Source organism: Condylura cristata, unplaced genomic scaffold (genome assembly GCF_000260355.1).
Source record: "Condylura cristata isolate star-nosed mole 26May11 unplaced genomic scaffold, ConCri1.0 scaffold00002, whole genome shotgun sequence".
Classification (NCBI taxonomy): Eukaryota; Metazoa; Chordata; class Mammalia; order Eulipotyphla; family Talpidae; genus Condylura; species Condylura cristata.
In genome coordinates, this window is record NW_004567103.1 from 74053795 (window position 1) to 74072748 (window position 18954).

Sequence of the window (18954 nt, forward strand, 5' to 3'; positions counted from 1 at the left end):
TCTATCATCTATCTATCTATCATCTATCTATCTATCTATCTATCTATCTATCTATCTATCTATCTATCTATCTATCTATCTAATCTATCTAATCTTTCTATCCATGTATGCATACAGAATTTAAGGTACAGACCAGAGATACAGGTGCAGTGAGAGGATACACCAGAGACAGAGTGAAGAGCAGAACAGGCAGATCTACTGAGATACACTGCTGAGGGGAGCAGTGAGTGAGGTAGGAGAGGTCTCCAGAGCCATATGGGTCATCTTCCTGGTCAGGGATCAAACAGGAGCTGAAGCAACTGTGGTTAGCTTCGTAGTGCTGTGTTTAAACCCATTGAGCCACCAGGAAGTGCCCTACCATGCTTCTCTATAGTGGATGTTAGGTTCTTCCTAATAGGCAGGATGTACCTGCCTGCATATATTTTTTAAATAGGCAAGCAGTTACATATTGGTAAATATTAAGAAAAATTGATATATAAATAATTGACATTGAAGATACATAAGTGATTCATTTTGAATAATCAGTTTAAGTAATAAGATCCCTAGGAGTGCTTACTCTCATGGTAAAGAACTTATTAAATGTTCCTAAACCCACTAGTTCACGTCTCAAATCACTTGGCTTGACACTAGTGAATATCAGCAAATCTGCCTTGAATCTTACAGGCATTCTCTAACCCAGCTCATGCCATGTCCATTTCTCCTGTCCTGTTCTAGCATCAGGTCTTTTCAGAATCATTTAGTTGTCTTGATCTGATCTCCTTGTTTCTATTGTCTATTCTCAACAGAGCAGATAAAGTAGAATTGGTATGTAGAATTGGTACCTCTGCTCACTTAATTGTTAGGTTTCCCATTCTATTCAGAGTAAAAGTTCAAATCTTCAGTAGAATTCATATGGCACCCTGCATGCCTACTGTGTTCCGGCCATGTTGACCTCACCACTGTCCACTGAAAGTGCTTGGTTCCCTCCTGCATGGGGCCTGTACCCTCTCTTCCCTCTGTTAGAGTGCTGCTCCTCAGGTGACTGCACAACTTGCTGTCCCATGACTTAGATCTTTGGTGAAATATCTTAGCGAGCACTTTGACTTTTGAATATAGAATATCACTCCCACTACTTCCTTTCTTCATTCTGTGCATGATGTGCTTACATGTTCACGTGTTTTTTTTCTGGCTGTACCCACCTAAGCTCCACAAGAACAAGCAGTCTATTTCATTGTTAACTGCTGCTTCCTTACAGTATGATATGATGGGCATCAAGCAGTGTATGTTGATGGATTGAAAGAGCTTGGGGCCATGAGTCTCAGAGCACATGCCTCCCATAGTGTATATTGGAACTGGCAACCTTGAGATGACCTACTACCTGCTCCTCCCCTTTCATCTCTTTGTACCCTGGAAACAGCATTGTGAGTTCTGGGACTGAGCGATGAAGCGGTGGGAGCTCAGGCTCAGGGCATTTCTCTGCGACTAACCTCAGTATTTCTGACTGGAGATTCCTCTTAAGTTTAGAAAATCCCAAACTACACTTCAAGTTTAGTAAATCCCAAAAAGCCAGCCTCACACTTGCTTTTGTATGTGCTACCACCTCTTTCTGTTCAGCCAGTCTCAAATCGGGGTTGTCCTTGAGTTCTTCTCTGCTTTTCTATCCAGTAAGTTACTTAGTAACATCAATTCTGCATTCTCAGCATCTTTCCCTAATGAGCCTTCTCAGGGGTCATAGTCCCTGCATTAGGAGTCATCACATTGTTTTTTGGCTACCCAGAATTGTCTACCAAATGATTGCCTTGTACCTACTCTCTTTTCTTCTGCTTTGCCAGTCTTTGTAAAACTCATCACATTATGGGGCTCGCTTGCGTAAAATCCTTCTGTGTCTTCCTGTCACCACTGCAGGGTTCTTCAGTCTCAGACACAAGTGTTCACTTTGGTGCCGCCTACCCTATCTGCATGCCACCTATGCTCAATAGTCATGCGTAGCTAGTGGCTGCCCTATTGGACTTGCTTAACTTTTTCTGTAAGCAATATTATCCTTGATGGCATGTTGTGATAGTTTTTCTTTAAAATACTTAAATTTGGTGCACTGGCGCATCCACCATCTAAGATCCACAATATGTGTCATGGGTGTTGTACCCATCACTTTGAGAGGCTTCCAGGGCAAGGGTCATTTCTACATGGCCCTTGCATGGCTGCTACTCTGTGTCTGAGTGTTCCTGAGTGGACCATCACCTTCTCATAGAATTTCCACTGAAATTTTGTGTCCTTGTGCTTTTGATTATGAAGTTTTCACTACCTGTAATCTCTCTACAGCTTTCTAGTTTGTCTATTTGATGACTCCTGCCCATTCTTCCAGAGCCAGCTTACACGTCATGCTGCAGAGTCATCCTTCCTGCTCCACCCCCAGCTTCTTTTCGTCATGCTGAGTTCTTTCTTTATTTTGTTCCTTGTCCGTTGTCTGTTTTCACATTCATGAGTAATTGTCCTGTAATGACTTATGGGGTTCCTATCGTAGAGTTGTGCTAGCTGCAGACCAGGAATAAATTTCTGTTTACCTTAGTTTCAGGGTTTGGCATGCATACTTTAAAATGGGAATGACTAACATTTTGGAACCTCTTCTAAAATGCAGTTGCCCCTGGTGAAGCGGTGGCTATGGCTGGAATTGGTTGGCATTAGATGTAAGCAAGAGTGAGATGTGGCATGGAAACCTAGGAGTGATTTCCTGGGGAGAGGGAAATGCTGCACTGATTTAGAAAGCATCAAAAGCATGAGGCTTCTTCCCAAGGTTTCCTAGATCATCAAAAGCCACTTCTGGACTAACATCCCTTTAATGAGACTCTGCTTTTAACCTAACTGTTAGAGCAGCACAGACTGACATGGTTTTCAGCAATCACATATAGAGGTTTACTTTTAATTAACTAAAAGCAATTAAAATTAAATTTCATTTCTCTGTTTGACTAGCCATATATGATGTCCTCAATAGCCACATGGCTAGTGGCTGCCATAGTGCACTTCATGGACTAGAACACTTCCATGATCACAAAAAATGCTTGTAGATGGCACTGCTCTAGGATTTAATTCTTCAACACATCCCCTGTTTTAGCTTTTTCCCCTAAAGTTGAAGCCAAGAATAAATGAGATTTCATTTCCTAAATGAGATTTTATTTGGGTGACTGCTAGTCTGATTTTACTTGGGTGACTGCTAGTTTGTGCATTATTACAAATATAAACAAAGGGCCATTTGAGAGATAGAGAGAGGTTCTAAGTAGTTGCTTGTTGGGTATTCTAACTCCAGAGAGGGTATGGAGCCCTTGTCTGGAGACCTCTGGCTTGAGTGATCCATACTGGTCATCCCCTCCCCATAATCTGTTCTTGAAGCAGCAGGTAGATGAGAGGGAAGATGGAGGCAAGAGATGAGAGAGTGGACAGGAAGAAAAGAGGGTCTAGAGTCTAGGAGAGTCAAGGGAGCAGGTAAAATGAATAAGATTAGAAAGAACAGGGGAGGAAACCCTGGTAGGGAGAGGAGGGAGTGCTGGGCTTTGGGAAGTGATGGAGTGAAGAAGGGAATCTTGAGCACAATGGTGATGGCTTGGTGTGTGAATACAGAGAATGAGAAGTGGCTCCTGAGCATTTATTGCTCACTTTCTTCTCTTTCCCTCCCCTGCCCCATCCCCCAACCTTCATCCTGTCTCCAAACTGAATTTGTCTGTGGTTTTATTTAAAATGGCAGAGCACATTAAGAACAGAGGACCTAGCTGTTCCTTAATAAAACAGCATTAGTACCATGTGTACTCACCACTTCTGTGTTGTTGATATTTTTCATTACTTCATATTTGATGCTGTCCCAGATTACAAGTGCTGTGGACTTGTAAAAGTTGAAAATCAGACATCTACATTATAAGCTGTGGCCTGAATTGATTAATTGCCAGGGCTACTGTGTTTTAGATCTTTTGATAACTGAGGGATGATTAGAAGAAGCTTCTCTTTGGAAAATAGCTTAGAATTGCTATGATGAGTCAGGCTTTATTAATGTGAAGCACAGGCCTTTAAACCTATAATTGACAAGAGACCAACCTGATAATCATTTTGGATATGAAAGTACCTTTCAATTGATTTTGCCCTTATAATTTCATTGGCAAAAATTGATGTTATTTATGGATTTACAGTGACATATACAATGACCAGTTTGTGCCTTTTAGGGAAAAAAAAAAGATGTCATTTTCTTTAACTAGTTTTTTAGATTTTGCCAATTTTCTTTCAGATAGTAAATGTCTCTTTGGCAAGGCTATACAATGGTTCTCAAGTGTTTGTGATCATCAGAACCACCTGAAAGACTTACCGAAACAGAGTCCCTGATTCAGCAGGTCTGGAGTGGACTCCAGAATTTACTTTTCTAGCAAGTTCTCAGGTTACTGATGCTGCTGATCTGTAGACCACACTTTTGACAAACCCTGATCTGGTGGGAATTTAAATTCAACTTTGGTCAGAGTTGGTTGGGGGATGACATCAAAGGGGATGGTGTGTAATTGCCTCTTTCCGACTCAGGGTTCTTTTCTGTAGGGGTTGACAGGAGGGAGAAAGTTATTCATTCTGTGATCTGGCTCATCATTGCTGTCAGCCCACGAACATAGTGCCCTCTTTACTTCCCTACCAGCTTCTGCAGTGAAAGCTGTGGTTTGCTGATGGGGCAGTACCTCCTCCTCTTCCCTCTCCCTCTCATAACCCTGCAAGTAGCACACACTTGCAGATTCAGAAGCAGCTGTTATTGATTTCTTTATTGCAGTATTTGCTCCTGACCCAAATCTTAGGTATATCCTGCCACTGCTGCAGCCCCAGGTGGTGCTGGTGTGAGGATGTGACACGGGTGTCAAGAGCCTTCAAGTCACTGATTGAGTGCTGGTCACTGGGGAGGGCTCAGAAGATGGAGGTTTTATTTCTGGGTAGACATCAAACTCCTTGAGTGGCCTTGGGCAAGTGTCCTAATCCTTGATGCCCACATTTTGACTCCTTGTGTTTAAGAAACATACCCCCCTCCATCCCAATCTGTAAAGTAGCAGAAAATAAAAAAAAAACCAGATCTTGTTAGTGGCCCGTAGGGCATTTATGAGCTGCTGTATGGAACTCTGAGTGCCAGAGGAGAGAGCTGCTGTGTAAACACAATATATTATTAATATCAGGTTAAAAAATAACATCACACCCTCTGCTAATAATAACTGCTCTAGGCTTGGAGCAGCTCTAACATAGGTTCCTGGCAGTGTTGAAGGGTGACTGGGTTTCTTGTAACACATTTAGAGCAAGATGAAAATAGGTTTTGAAGACATTTTTAAGCATATTCATAGATATATCTGTGAAGAAAACATGGTTATAGTTCTGTACCATTCAATAAATTAAATCATCAATTCAATTTTCATTGCATTTTAGAGTTGTTCCAATGTAGGCTATTTCTTGGCCATTTGGATGAGGTATTAGGCTTCTCCTTCCTTCTCTCATCCCCACTGGCAGATAGCTGATGTCCCTTAAACTCCAGGGGGGTAAAACTTACAAATCAGGTAATACTCACTCAGCTAATAATTACATCCACTTTCCATGTGTGTATGGGGCCTCTGCTATGTGCTGCTGTGGATGGCAAGATATAAAAGCATTGTTCTTGTCCTTAACTGAATTGTTTGGTAGATCTGATTAAAGATATTAATGATAGATATGCCCGGTGCTCTGTGGGGAGATCATTGACCCCTTATTGGACAATGTAATAAAGGATATGCTTCAAGTGCAGCAGATCCAGATCAGTTGTTTGTACATTAGGGAGGCATGCCTGCAGTGCTCTGGAGAAAGATTCTTGTAACATCACTATTCCCTGCCAGGAAGAAGCTCAGACACTTGTTCCTTTTCCTTCTACAGGCATTTGGAGAGGGAAGCTTCTTCTGGATATTGTGACAAATTGCGTGTAGGAGGTTTGACACCTACTTAGGTCTCAGGGAGAATGCTGCTCAGTAGACAGATGTACCACATGGTCTCTAGGGGACACTTAGACTCCATCACTTCCTCACCTTCTGGGATGGGTGTTACCCATTGCATTCTGCCTGGGGGAGTTCTGTACTTCTTTCCCAACCCTAAAATCTCCCTAAGGACAGGACCTTTCCTCAGTCTAACCTGAGATTTTCAATCCTAGTGCATATAGAAATTGCCTGGGTCGCTTTTAAATAAATGAAGATGCCTAGGCTCACCCGCCGTGCCCCCTACCCACTATAGATTCTGGTTAAGATTGAGCTGGAGCTGACTCTGGGCAACTGTTAAGAAAGTCCCCAAGCAGAGTACCCTCAGGGCTAGATTTACCTGAAAGGATGAATCAAAGAGTCTCTTCCAGTCACTCAGTTGTGAATAGAGAGGGGGAAATCACACCACAAAAATTAGTTTTGGAACCTGGTACTGACTTACAGCCCTTTTCCCATTCTGGGCCTTCTTATGGTCCACTTGCTCATAGCTAGAAAGGGTTACTTCTAGTGCTAGGCATGGATGTCCCATAACCATTGTGGACATGGGTGGGACTATTGCTTGAGAGCATCCATCCATCCACTGAGCCATGGGTATCCCTGATCTTACCATATTGTCTCATCACTGTATAACTCATAGAAGGTGCTTCTCTCTCCTGGATGCCCCTGCTCAACTGCCCCCCCTCCTTTCCAGGAGAGCTCTGCCAGGGCTATGAGCCACAGCTCAGGCTCACTGCTTCATGTTGCCATTCTTCATTCCTGCTGTAGTGTCAGTCTGTACTTACTGCCTTAATTATCTTTTCTCCCCCTTAGGTGTATATTTTATTTTCTTCCAGACTCAGTATGAGAATGTATGGCATCATGGTGGAACATCCACTTGGTTTATAAGGCAAAGATTTTCTGTTGCTCATATCTTCCAAAGAGCCCCAACACATTCATTAGTTTTCCTACTTCTCTACATCCTTTTGTGTTTCATCAAACCTGCAGTGCTCTTTTCTTTCTGCCTATGTTTTTGAAAGAGTAACACTGACAACTAGTGTGAGTTAGACACCTATTGAGTGGACTCTAGGAAGTCTTCGTTATCTGACTTCTAAGTTTGGGGAACATATCCCAGGTCAGTTAGCATTGTAGGTATTCAATGTAATTTGGTTAATTTGGGGCAGTGTTATTAGTTCAAAGACGGGAATCCAAGATTGATGATGATGAATGATTTAATGTGGTAGCTGGGAGAAGATGACTGAGAAGACTGCCAAGTAATGGAGAAGTCAGGCTATCTGGAATAACTATAGCCATTCTCATATTTTTCTCCTCTGCTCTACCTTTTTTCATTTGCTGTTTTGAACTGAACCTTGTATTACTATCTTTATTTCCTCATGGTAACTTTCATTTTCCATCTTTCTGCTGCAGGTGGTAGTGTCTGGGTTGCCAGAGGCATCTCCTGTGTCCCGAGCCCCATAGCGATGCTTGCTGGCCCTGCCCTGCTCCCCTGGCTGTGTCCTGACTATGTGGCTTCACCCAGGGTCTCATCCATAATTTGCTCCTGTCTCCTGTGCTGGTTGTCTTGGTTGACTTCATTCTTCCTTCTTGCCTCTTACATCTTTTATTTTCCACCTCTGAAATTATGTTTATTAATGTAACATAGGTTTATATCTTTGTATCTGCTTTGGGGTATAAAAGTTTAAGCCTCTATGAATGTATGCTTCCACACCCTCTCACCACCACTGTCCCAACAGTTCTCCACCACATTCTGTTGGGCCCTTTCTCTTCTTGTTTTCTTAATTTTCAGTCAGGTATAGAGTTTATCTGATTTCTTCTTTTAGAATCATTCCATCTTGCCACAAGCACCCCATCTTTGTCATTACCAAATTGTTCTTTTTATGCCTCTGGTAAAGTTTAAATGTATCTTATCACATGATACCAGAAAGGGAGATCCAGGATAGGCTTTTTCTTCAAGTCAGTGTTTATGAGTTACTCTTTTTTCCCCACTGTGTATTACCTCATTTCATCTTCATGTAGGAAATACTATTTCCTTTGACAGTTTAACAAATATAGAGATGAAGAGAAGTCCAGTAAGTGGACCAAGATCACACACAAAGGTAGGGCTTGGGATGCCTCATGGCAGAGCTGCCACTCTTGATATTAAACGTGATACCATCCAGCTAGAGGAGGAGTGAAATGCTCTGTTGCTAGGTTGGGGGATGGATGGTGTGGCTTTAAAGGCTCTTTCATGCTGGCATTCATGGAAGGTTGTGAGATTATGTAGGATCCTAAAGTTATCTCCTGTGGAGTTGACTTTGGTGCTAAAAATCAGAACTGTTTTAGAGATGATTGAGAGCCAATCCTGGGGCCGTGGACAGTCACTGTAGGACAATGGCAAGTTATGCTGAGGTCCCAATGCCTTGGCCTGTGTCATCATTGTGGTACTATAATGAGTAAGGTAAAGTTCTCCCAGTTAAGATTCTCAATGTTTTGTTTCTTTACAGAGCCTGTGTCATCTTGGGGGTGATATTCCTTCTATCATCCATATGTATAGTGGTCAAAGCCATCCATGACCTCTCAACGAGGCTGCTCCCAGAAGTGGTAAGGTCCTTCTTCTTCCTTAGCAGTCATTCCTGCTACCTGTAGTACTACCTGTAGTACTGGTTTAGTGGGGAAGCTGGGCACATGGAGAAAGAACTCATGACTGAATATGGATGACTTGGTAGAAAAGCACTGGGCATGTTGAAAAGACTTCAAATTGTTGAGTTGGTACTCAGTTCTGTGTAACCACTTCTTAGACCTTCTGACTGCTTTTAAACGCAAGATGACTTTTCTATAAGAAAATTGGGGTGATTTTTATATAGCACATTGGCCCAGTCTGTGCTGCTTGCATCTGTTGGGCATTCATTCAATGATGGTTGTAATTAGAATTATTTTTTCCTCTTTGCCCCTCAATACAGCACATAAATCTATTTGCATTAGGTTTTCTGGCACAACTGACATTTGGAAGCAGAAACTGAAGGATGCAATTTCACATTAAAGGGTATCTTTGACTGCTTTGTCCTGTGGCTAAGACTTATTACTGGCACTCTGATTACTTTCCCCCTGCCCTTTATGAATACCGAGAAAAGAAATATTTTTACAATCTCCTATCAGGCAATCTTCATAGAAAGCAGCTGATTTACTTATCAGGAGATAAGATGCTTGACATTACAGTGATCTCACTATGTGAGTTGCATAGTGATTTTAATGTAAAACTGTGAGCTCTTCTCTTAGAATGTGATTGATTTGAGCTTGACTGTGTGCAGCATCTTACACAAGGCCCAAATGATTACATCTTTGATCTCGCTTTTAGGAAAAAAAAATGTTAATCTTTTTTGGATAAGGTATCACATTTGTGTGTATATATTTATGGGCCAGATGAAAATGAAGTGGGGCAATACACTGCCTTTAGTATAAGTATTAAAGCGATGGCTTTAAATTACCACTCCCAACTCCTTTAAACTGAGATTAAAGTCATTCCTTTAATATCTCACCATGGTCTTTATTATTTATCATCACAGCAGGCCAGATGCTGTTCTCTAATATTTCAGTGACAGGGAGGAAAAATGGATACCAGGGTGGGAATGTACCTACCTATGGTTTTTAGTTTTTTTCCAGAAGTGCTAGGTGAAACAAATAGTGCTATTAATTGTACCCTAAAGTCATCATCTGTGCTATCTCACTCTGACCTACCTGGTTGTGTGGGGCCCAGGGCTTTTCCATCCTTTTCCTCCTTCAAACTTGCTATCCTGAATTCCTGAATATCTGGATAGAATTCATTCTGTCAGAAGCTGAATCCTACATAATATGTACACATGAAAAGGTTAAGTGTGATTGATTAAGATGTAGTCAGATGATATCTTTGCATTTTACAAGGGGATGGGTATATGCTTCCGAGTTAAGACATGTTTATTGGTGGGAATTTTCACCACTAGGCTAGTTGACGTATTCATTTATTTAGGCATTAAAAATTAATTTCCAGCAGGGCTAACTTGATATGGAATGAATTATTTTTTCATAGACCTTGTAGAGGCCCGCTTTGTTTTCTCTTGATAGCTGAATCATTTTTAACTGGGGAAAAACCTCATATCCTATGGTGTAAATACTCCTAAGAGAAGAAGCTTACCAACTGATACTCTACATTAAGGTATAAAGTCTAATGCCCCACTCCAGGTGGGGTTCAGAGAGGGTAAAGAACTCCACGATTTTGCCCACGATTTTAGACCTACCCTTGGAAAACTGACATCCCTTGTGTCTTCTATCAGTTCTGGGTGGGATTAAAAAATCACACCCCTTTATGGGTATTTCATCAGAACTCCAAAGAAAATGTGTAAGGTAGTTTTGCTCTTTGTATTTTGAGCCTTCAGGAGTTATAAAAGATAGCAAAGCTCCCTTCTAACTGTGTGAACACCTGTCTCCACAGGGAGACCTCTCAATTGGCTGAACGGCTCACAGGAACCAGGTCAACACTGCTGGCCTGTAGCCACCAATGTTTCTTTTGGCTCTCTCTCTCTCTCTGCTCTTGGGATTTGGGAAAGTCAGGCATCCTATAGCCAAAATCCTGACCACTGACCATCCTGTGCAGTAATGCAAAATGAGAGTGTATTCCACCATGCTTTACCAAAATTAGGAGTGAAAAACTTAAATGCCCACAGAAGTCAGTTTTGAAAAGGATTTGTTCATCTGTGGAAATTGGAGTGTGTGCCCTAATAAAAGATCTGCTCTCTGGTGGAGTTATTGGATGGGATATGGACCAACGGTTGTCAGATTCTCATTTTTAAGAGGAAGTGGAAGCCTATGTTTAATGTGAAATGAATTAGCAACTAATTAAAAAGTTATGAAGACCCTGGTTGGAAATGGGCAGATAATTTCAGGCAGACCAAATAAACTATGTCTCTTGGCTGTCTATGGCCTGAAGTCAATTCTGGGGAGATTGGCACTTATGGCCTGATGTCATGAATTTAGATGTGGGTTTCATCTCTACTCTGACCCTCAGCTGCAGAACTGCTCGTTCATCTGTGATTCCTATCAAATGACTATGGGTTTGTCAGAAGCAACATTTGCCCTACCTCAGTCCTCTTTGCCTTTGTAGCTTTCTTCTTTATTTCAACTGTACAATTCTCAGAGTGAGGATAATTGCAAAAATTGTAACTTTTGAATAAGAAAGCTATGTAGTTAAGAATTTCCCAGCCGTGAAGCTGGTTGGCCCAGAGCCTTGGTGGGGTTCCTGCCACTTGGCATTTTGCTGGAGAAGTCAGGCCAGCCCAGTGCTTGGGAGAGCCCCAGATGGGAATCTGTGATGTCTGCTTGCAAGACTTCTTGAACAAATGGCATAAACTGGCTTCTTCACAGCCTGCAAATGGTTGCTCTGCTTCATTAATGAAACAGATTCCAGAAGAGCCTTGTTGGAAATGGATATGAACTGCAGCTCTAGAAGTCAGAGTGAGAGTGTGTGGTGCCACAGGTGTATTGGCAATAGTGCTTGCCTTCTGACTGTGGCAGCTTTGAAAGAAACACTATCCTCTTCCTGTTTTCACCCCCCTCCCCCACACCCTCCTTAATATGAAACCAAAAGTCCTATGCTTTTTTTTTTTTTTTTTTTTTTTTTTTTTTTTTTTTTTGGTGGCACCTAAGACTGAAAGCTGAAATGATTTTTCTGAGGTTGTTAGCTGGCTTGTGGCCAATACTGGATTTGAACCCTTGTCCCCTGGCCTGGAACTGTCTTGGATGCTGGTGCTGTGGCTAATTTGGTCCTTCTATTGATTGGTTTTATAGGTCTAACTCTTTGGTCTTTCTTCTCAGGTTCAGAAGGGGAGTGCTGTCAAAGGCTGTGCTAGAGGGAGGTGTCCAGGCCCCCAACTGGCCTTTCTGACTCCTTCTCCCCTTGCTGTTATCTCTTAGGTCCCTGTACTCAGTGCTACAGAGCAGCCTCAGGAGCTGTGGGTTATGTCTAAAGCTTACCTCTCTCCTGTCTTTGTTTCCTGTTTCCACCACTGTCTATGAGTAGGATGAAGGAATAGAGGGAAAATTTTACAAAGGCCAAGAGAAAAAGGAAAAAGTGCTATGTGTTATAAGTCAGAAATAAAAAAAATCCTGTTTATTCTCCTTGAGCAGAGAGATTGCCCTTCAAGCTTCCCATGTCTATTTCCCTACTACATTCTTTATATATGTGTGTGTGTGTACATCATTGTTCATTTTTATATTCTTGTGTAAATCTCCTTCCCACCCACCACAACAAAGCTGCTTCACTCTAGCAGTAAGAGGGGGCCCCTCTCGATGGCTTATTTTCACACAGGCTGCCAGTCCTCAGCTCTATTTTTCTTTTAATCTTGCAGGATAGAAAGTGGTTTATGGTATGTGGCTGCCATCTTTCATGGCTGCATTGTTTGATGCGTGTTGCTGAGTGGCTCATAGCCTGGAAGGATGGGTCAGCTCCTCAAAGCTGCTGGAGGCCAGCTGTCTTCCTGCGAGAGCCTCAGATGGGACTCCACTCTTAGGAGATAAACCTCTTATAAAGGCTGTTTTGCATTTATATTTGTGAGTTTTCCCAAGGAATTTCCTACCTGCAGAAGTGACTATGTTGCTTGGACTTGTAGGCTTCTGTGTGTGTAAAGCATTTAGAGATTAACCTGTGATTTGGTTGGTAGAAATTATATGTTCTTTAGCCACTTATTATCTTGCTTTAAGTGAGTCTGTAGAGAAGATGGAGACACTTCAGCCTGCCCTTTTCTCACTTCTGTTTTCATATAAGGTGTATATGTTTTTCCCTTTCATCCTGCCCTCCAAGGGCTTCTCCCTTCCCAGTTAACCTTTGAGCTCTCTCCTTGCCTGCCTTCTTGGAAATCTCACTTTTATACTCACTCCTCTTTCTGGTATCTTCAGTCACTCCTGCTTACTGCTTTGTACTCAGGCATTTCAAGTTCTTGTTTACCCAAACTTGACTCCACCGATACATCCAGACTATTATATACCCTATACATGCATATCAGTATTCTGTGGCAATAAAAAAGCACTGCTGGCCCATGCAACAACATGGGTGGCTCTCAAAATCATTAAGGTGGATACCAAAACAAGGCAACAAGGAATATATACTGTATTATTCCATCTATAGAAAATTTTAGATGTAAATGGAAGCAAATAGTGGTTCCCTGGTAAGGGCAGTAGAAGTGGAGCAATTATTACAGAGTCACTAATAAACTTTTGAGGGTGATAGAAATCTCTTGATTTTGGTGATGGTTTCATAGGCATAAAAATATGTCAACACCAAGCAAGCTGTGTACTTTTATATATGCAGTTTAAATACATCCAGGGCTGTGGTTGGCCACAAAGGACCTTGTAGGGCTTGACCAGATGGGATTCCTGACCATATCCATGCTATGAAGTGAATTTTATTGTTCTAATCGTAGCCCATATATTTAGTACCTGCAGTGCTGAACAGCACTGATATTGCCTATAAATAGGCAATAATGTGAAGACAAAGTGTACAATAAAAGGAGGTGGTATGAATAGTAGCCTAAATAGGGCAGCTGTTGTCAGAGGTATATAGTAAGAAGAAGGTCTGCTGAAATATGACAAATCTCATGCAGTTGCCAGAAACACCCATGTAGTGCCCGTGGTGACCCAGATAACTCTCAAGTGTATTAACCATTTTAAACCTGAAAGGATGGGCCAGTTTTTCTTTTAATCTCCTGTGTACAGTCTGATTTGTCAGCTCAGGTGTTACCTAGGAAATGGTTATATGAGCATCTCTGATTGGCTGTCTTTCCTTTGCTGTGTTAGCATTGGATTTTAATCAGAAATGATGTCTGGGAGCACTCTGCCATGTTGCTTTGTTCTGTCTGTTGTGCCTTTTTGTGCTCTCTACCTTAATAAAGTTCCTTTTGGCTTGTGTCTATTTATACCTTTACAGTGTTCCAGGAGTAGGTAGGTAGAGGCGTTGCACCGTTTTATGCTGCCATTTTATAACAAGGAAGAAAATTCTCAGGTAAAGAAAGAAAAAGACTTCCTCCATGCTGCATAATAACAAACACACACACACACACACACACACACACACACACACGCATGCACGCATGCATGCTTAGATGCTCATTCACCCACCCCTTGACAGTAGTGTTCCATGGATTGCCTCCTGCAGTACTGCAGAATTGGAAATCTGAAAGTCAGTCTTTAAGAATGCTAATAAAACTGGCTTAATTTCCTGGTTGAGAAAATACTGCCCAGAGACCCAGCCTTACAGAATATTCTGAGTGAAGCCTAAGTCTGGCATCTACCATCCTTTACTGGATGGAAGTGCATTCCACCCCCAGGACCCCATCTTCTTAGTGACCCTGAGGATTCCCACATGACTGTCTTGGGGGCTTCTGGATTAAGGTACAAGAATGGAGAAGAGAAGGGAAGAGAGGGAGGCAGGGATCTGATTGCTTTCCATTCCCAGCCTATTCCAGGGACATCTGTGTATTCAAGGATACTGGTGTTTATCAAAGATGGATGTTGCTAGATAAAGATTTATACTTTACTATTCAAATGTGTCTATACTTAACCTTGGAAAGTTTATTTAATCTATTGGTACTTGTTTTTCCATTTGGAATGTGAGAACTTAGCACCTGTGATTTAGCACTTTATCTCTGAGGTTTTGAGAATATTTATCTTCTGAAGAAAGGAGAAAAAATTCAAAATGTGTATATTTAACGTTTTAACGTAAATATTTTTTTTTAATTCACTTCCCTAAGTCTAATATTGGCAACATAGTCCTCATAATACAGTTCTGATTTTTTTGGGGGGGTTTGTTGTGTGGTTATAGTCATATGAATGCCTTTTCATTTACCAAGCTATGACTAAAATACCCCATTTATATGATGCACACAATGCACCCTAGTACAGCGAAGCCCTTTGGGATAAGCTCGTCCAGTGATCAGCACTCCTCCTATGAATTCCTTGTGCTCCATCCTCCTGTCGTGTGAACAGTCCTGTCACTTGGAACAGTCAGCCTGAATATGAGTATTTGGTGACAAAATCATACATGTTACTGGATTGTTACAGAAACATTTGATTCTTCTATGAGAAGTAGTTTTGAGGCACTGGATAAAAATTTTTAATCCTTCAGTAATTCCATTAAAGTAGATTCTTTACCATCCCAACCCCTGTGAACTCCACGAAGGATCTTTACACTAAAGTATGCTCCAGCGAGGCAGAACCAGAAAACAAGGCTAACTGCATCCATTATGCAGGTCAGCTGCTTTAGGAGGGACCTTGGATATTCTCTTTAATGTGTGGGGTGATTACACAGAGGGACGGGGGTGTGAAGAGAGGCTGTGAAAGGACATAGCTGAGTGGAAGCCAGCATTGTTAGGAGCTGTGGTCTCTGATCCTTCCCCCGGCTGCTCGTGAGAAGCAGTGGTGAAATTTGTGTTGCCACCTGATTCTCTTGCTGTCCTGTCATTCAAGCAAGCTCTGCCCGCCTCCATTTGGAATTCCCCCCAAACCACCCAGCCCCATATGGGTGCTTGTCCTTGGTGTGCTCATGATATTTCACACTAATGACTGTGGTAGCTCTGAGCATGCTGTAGTGTAATATTCTGTTGACTTGCTCCCCACCCCCCTGTGGACTGTAACTTTGAGTACTTTGCCATCTCCATAGCACGGAGGAAGGGATGACATGCAGTAGGAAGTCATTAACTGTATATTGAGTGAATTTGTGCCTGTTTGTGGCCATTGGCTGCACCAGGCAATAGGCTAGTACTGCACTGAAAAAGGCTTTTAACCAAGGGCTTATCTTTGCAGGGACCCCAAACTGAGGCTGCTTGGGAACTTGCTGTTGACCCTTTTATACTGTGAGAAAAATGTAAATCATAAGCAAAGAGAACTTGACCCATAGTACTCTCCCCATTCATAGACTTGAGTTATTATCACTCCTATGCTGTGGGGCTAATGATGTATATCACATGTGAATAGGTGATATGAAAGTGAGGCATTCCATAGATAGATTCTCAAATCATCTCTCATGTTTCTGAAGCATTATTTTGTTCAATGTTGTTTTGCAGTAATGTTGAACAAAATGACATTATTTGTAGACCTGGGTTTGTTATACATCATTTTGCTTAAAGTTGCAGCTTCTAAGTGTATGTGTTAAATAATGTTACAGGGCAACCCAATGTGAACTGGGTGCTTATCTGTGGGTCCTCACCTGTGTGCTTAAACTTCAGTTGTATTGCAGGCACACACAGAAGGGTCAATAATGGGTTTATTTACAAAAGGGGAAAGGAAAAGGTATAATCCAGGGAAAGAGAGAGAGAGATACAAGTTAACTAGAATATCTTACCAGCTCCGCTGACTTGGAACTCCAGTAACACACTGATAGCCACCAGCTACGTGGTCCAGAGAGCCAGGTGATCCAAAGAGAGAGCGTGTCTAAAATGGCTCTCTATGTATCCCCAAAAGTCCCAGAATGTCTGCTTAGCTCCGCCCTTGGGTCCTCACAGTTCTCTCCTTGGTATTGTGGGGGAGTTGTAGTTTACAATCACTGGAATAGGGGGTGGAGTCCACAGAACTCTGCAGAGTTCCTTCAGGACATCATTTCCCCCTAACAGTATGATGCCTTTGACTATCACCCCCAATTTTTGTGTGGTACCTATTTTAATTAATGTAATATCATTATGTGTGCTATTTCAGGAACAAATATTACAACTTTATAGATGAAAATATTTTTAATATATAGACTATGCATGATATTATTGCCCATCATATAAATTCTTGAACTAGAGTCAATCACCTGTTTATGGGCATTTGGTTAGTTTCCAGTTTTTTATTAACATGCCTGTTAGAATAAACATTGCTAGATATCCTGGTGATGGGTACAGATAGTGTTTTGCTAGGGTAAATATTTAGGAGAGGAATTTTGGAGTAATAAAGAGTGCACAGTTTTCTCAGATGGCCAAGGGGAAAAAAAAAAGCACTTAGAGAGTCAACATATTTGATATCTTCAAACTTATTACAGCTTTTTAGTCTAATGGTGAAAAAGTTATCACCTTTTAAGTTATTTTCCTTTGGTCATTGGTGAAGTTGATTATATTTTTATATATTTGTTTTTTGTTTCTTTTTTTTTTAGGTCACTTTTTTTTTAAAGATTTATTTATTTATGCCTACAGAACTGGGGTACAGGCCAGAGGTGCAGGGGCGGTGAGAGAATCCATCAGAGACTGAGTGGGGAGCAGAACAGGCAAATCGATGAAGTACACTGCTGAGGGGAGCAGCGGGTGGGTCAGGAGACATCTGCCACTCCATGTGGATCACTTCCGGGGATGAGGACTGAACTCTCACTGAAACAGCTGCCGCTAGCTTGCAGTGCTGTGTTCTAACCCATTGAGCCACCAGGGAAGGCCCGTGTTTCTTCTTTTATAGGCTGTTTCTGTGTATATATTCTTGGCTCTAATGTCTAGTTTTTGTTAACATATTGTGTATCTTTTGCTATTAGAATCACTCTCCTTCTTTCCTCCCCCTTCAATTTTGGTATAATTAAATTTATCAATCTTTTCCTAATGGGGTTATGGTGGTTTTGTTTAACTGGAGGAGTAGGAGGTAAAAATGCCTTACTAGTCTGATACTGTAATGATTTGTGGCTAGCTTCCTTAATACATGTGAAAATTAGATCATTAATCCACCTGGAATTTGTATTTGCTATGAGTTAGGGATGCAGTTTTGCTGTGTTTCTTCTCAGATGAACATATGATTTTTCCAAGTACTGTTTCCAGTGGTACCATCTTGTGTCATGCATGTGTAGCAGTCTCTGGATCTTACTGGGGTTTTAGCCCATGGATCTCTTGGCTTGTTCTTTCTAGCATCAAATTTTCAATTTTTTTTGTGATTACACTAAGTTTTTATGTTTCCTTACCATCTTTTCTAGGATGTTCAAGGTGGTTGTGACCAATGTTTCATTTGTAGTACACTCTAGGAATTTCAAATGTGACTTGCCATAATGAAAAATCCTTTAGAAGTACTGAGTGAGGTTATATTAAATTGATTTTTTAGGAAATTTTAAATATATATTCCTCTTTTATTTTACCTTTTTCTGTTCAGATTTTCTTGTATATTCTGATATAATCTTCTCTATAAGACACTTTCTATTTTGTGAGTTTTGTTGCTATTCTAAGGGTTTATGTTAATTTTCTAAATTATACTGCATGAAATCACTAATTATATTTGGATGATCTAAGTCTATAGCTTTGCTGACTTTTTAAACATCAGTTTTGTTTATTAATTAATTAGTTGGATTATATAATGAAGCTTGCCTCTCTTTTTCCAATTCTTTTTTTTTTTTTTTTTGGGTCTTATTAGCCAAGGCCTTTATTACAAATAGTGAATGATTAATTGCATGCTTCCTTTTGTTGTTTTAAGTGTAGCAGAAGTCCTTCTAAAGGTTTATCACAAAAAATGATTTGCAGCTGGTTTTGGAATAACAGTTACGTTTCTATTTTGCTAAACATTTTTTTTAAATCCCATAGAGATATGTTTTGAGTACTTTTTTGTATATGCTGATAATGTTTTTCCTTTTCAAGTAATTAAACTATTTAATTAATCAATATTCTAATATGATGCATCCTTGTGTTCTTGGAATAAACCTAATCTTACCAGAAAGTTAACATTCTTTTAATCTATTGCTGGTTCCCACTGAGTATTTCACTTACGGTTTTTGCTCATAAGTAACACTAGTCTAAAGCCCTTTTCCTGTCTGCTACATAAAATGAGTTTATATAGCTTTTCTTTTTTTCTGTGCTCTGGAGTAGTAGGTAAAATGTAGGAATTAACTATTCCTTTAAGCATTAATATTTAGATTGATGTGCAAAGTTGACCCTTTAGAAGAGGTAGAATAGTTGACTATTTGATTAGTTTTTCTGTAGAGTTTTTAGGGTTTTCTATGTATATTATCATAATGTCTGCAAATAGTGATAGTTTTACTTCT

The 18954-nt window shown here is 40.8% G+C and overlaps 1 protein-coding gene across 1 annotated transcript in view; it reads left to right on the forward strand.

Annotated features, from left to right (window-relative positions):
* TMEM163 (transmembrane protein 163) overlaps nt 1–18954 on the forward strand; it is a 196452-nt gene that overhangs the window by 153182 nt on the left and 24316 nt on the right. Inside the window, exon 5 of the mRNA XM_004674701.2 lies at nt 8459–8555. Within this exon, the coding sequence (XP_004674758.1) occupies nt 8459–8555 (97 nt within the window). The remainder of the gene's footprint in view (nt 1–8458; nt 8556–18954) is intronic.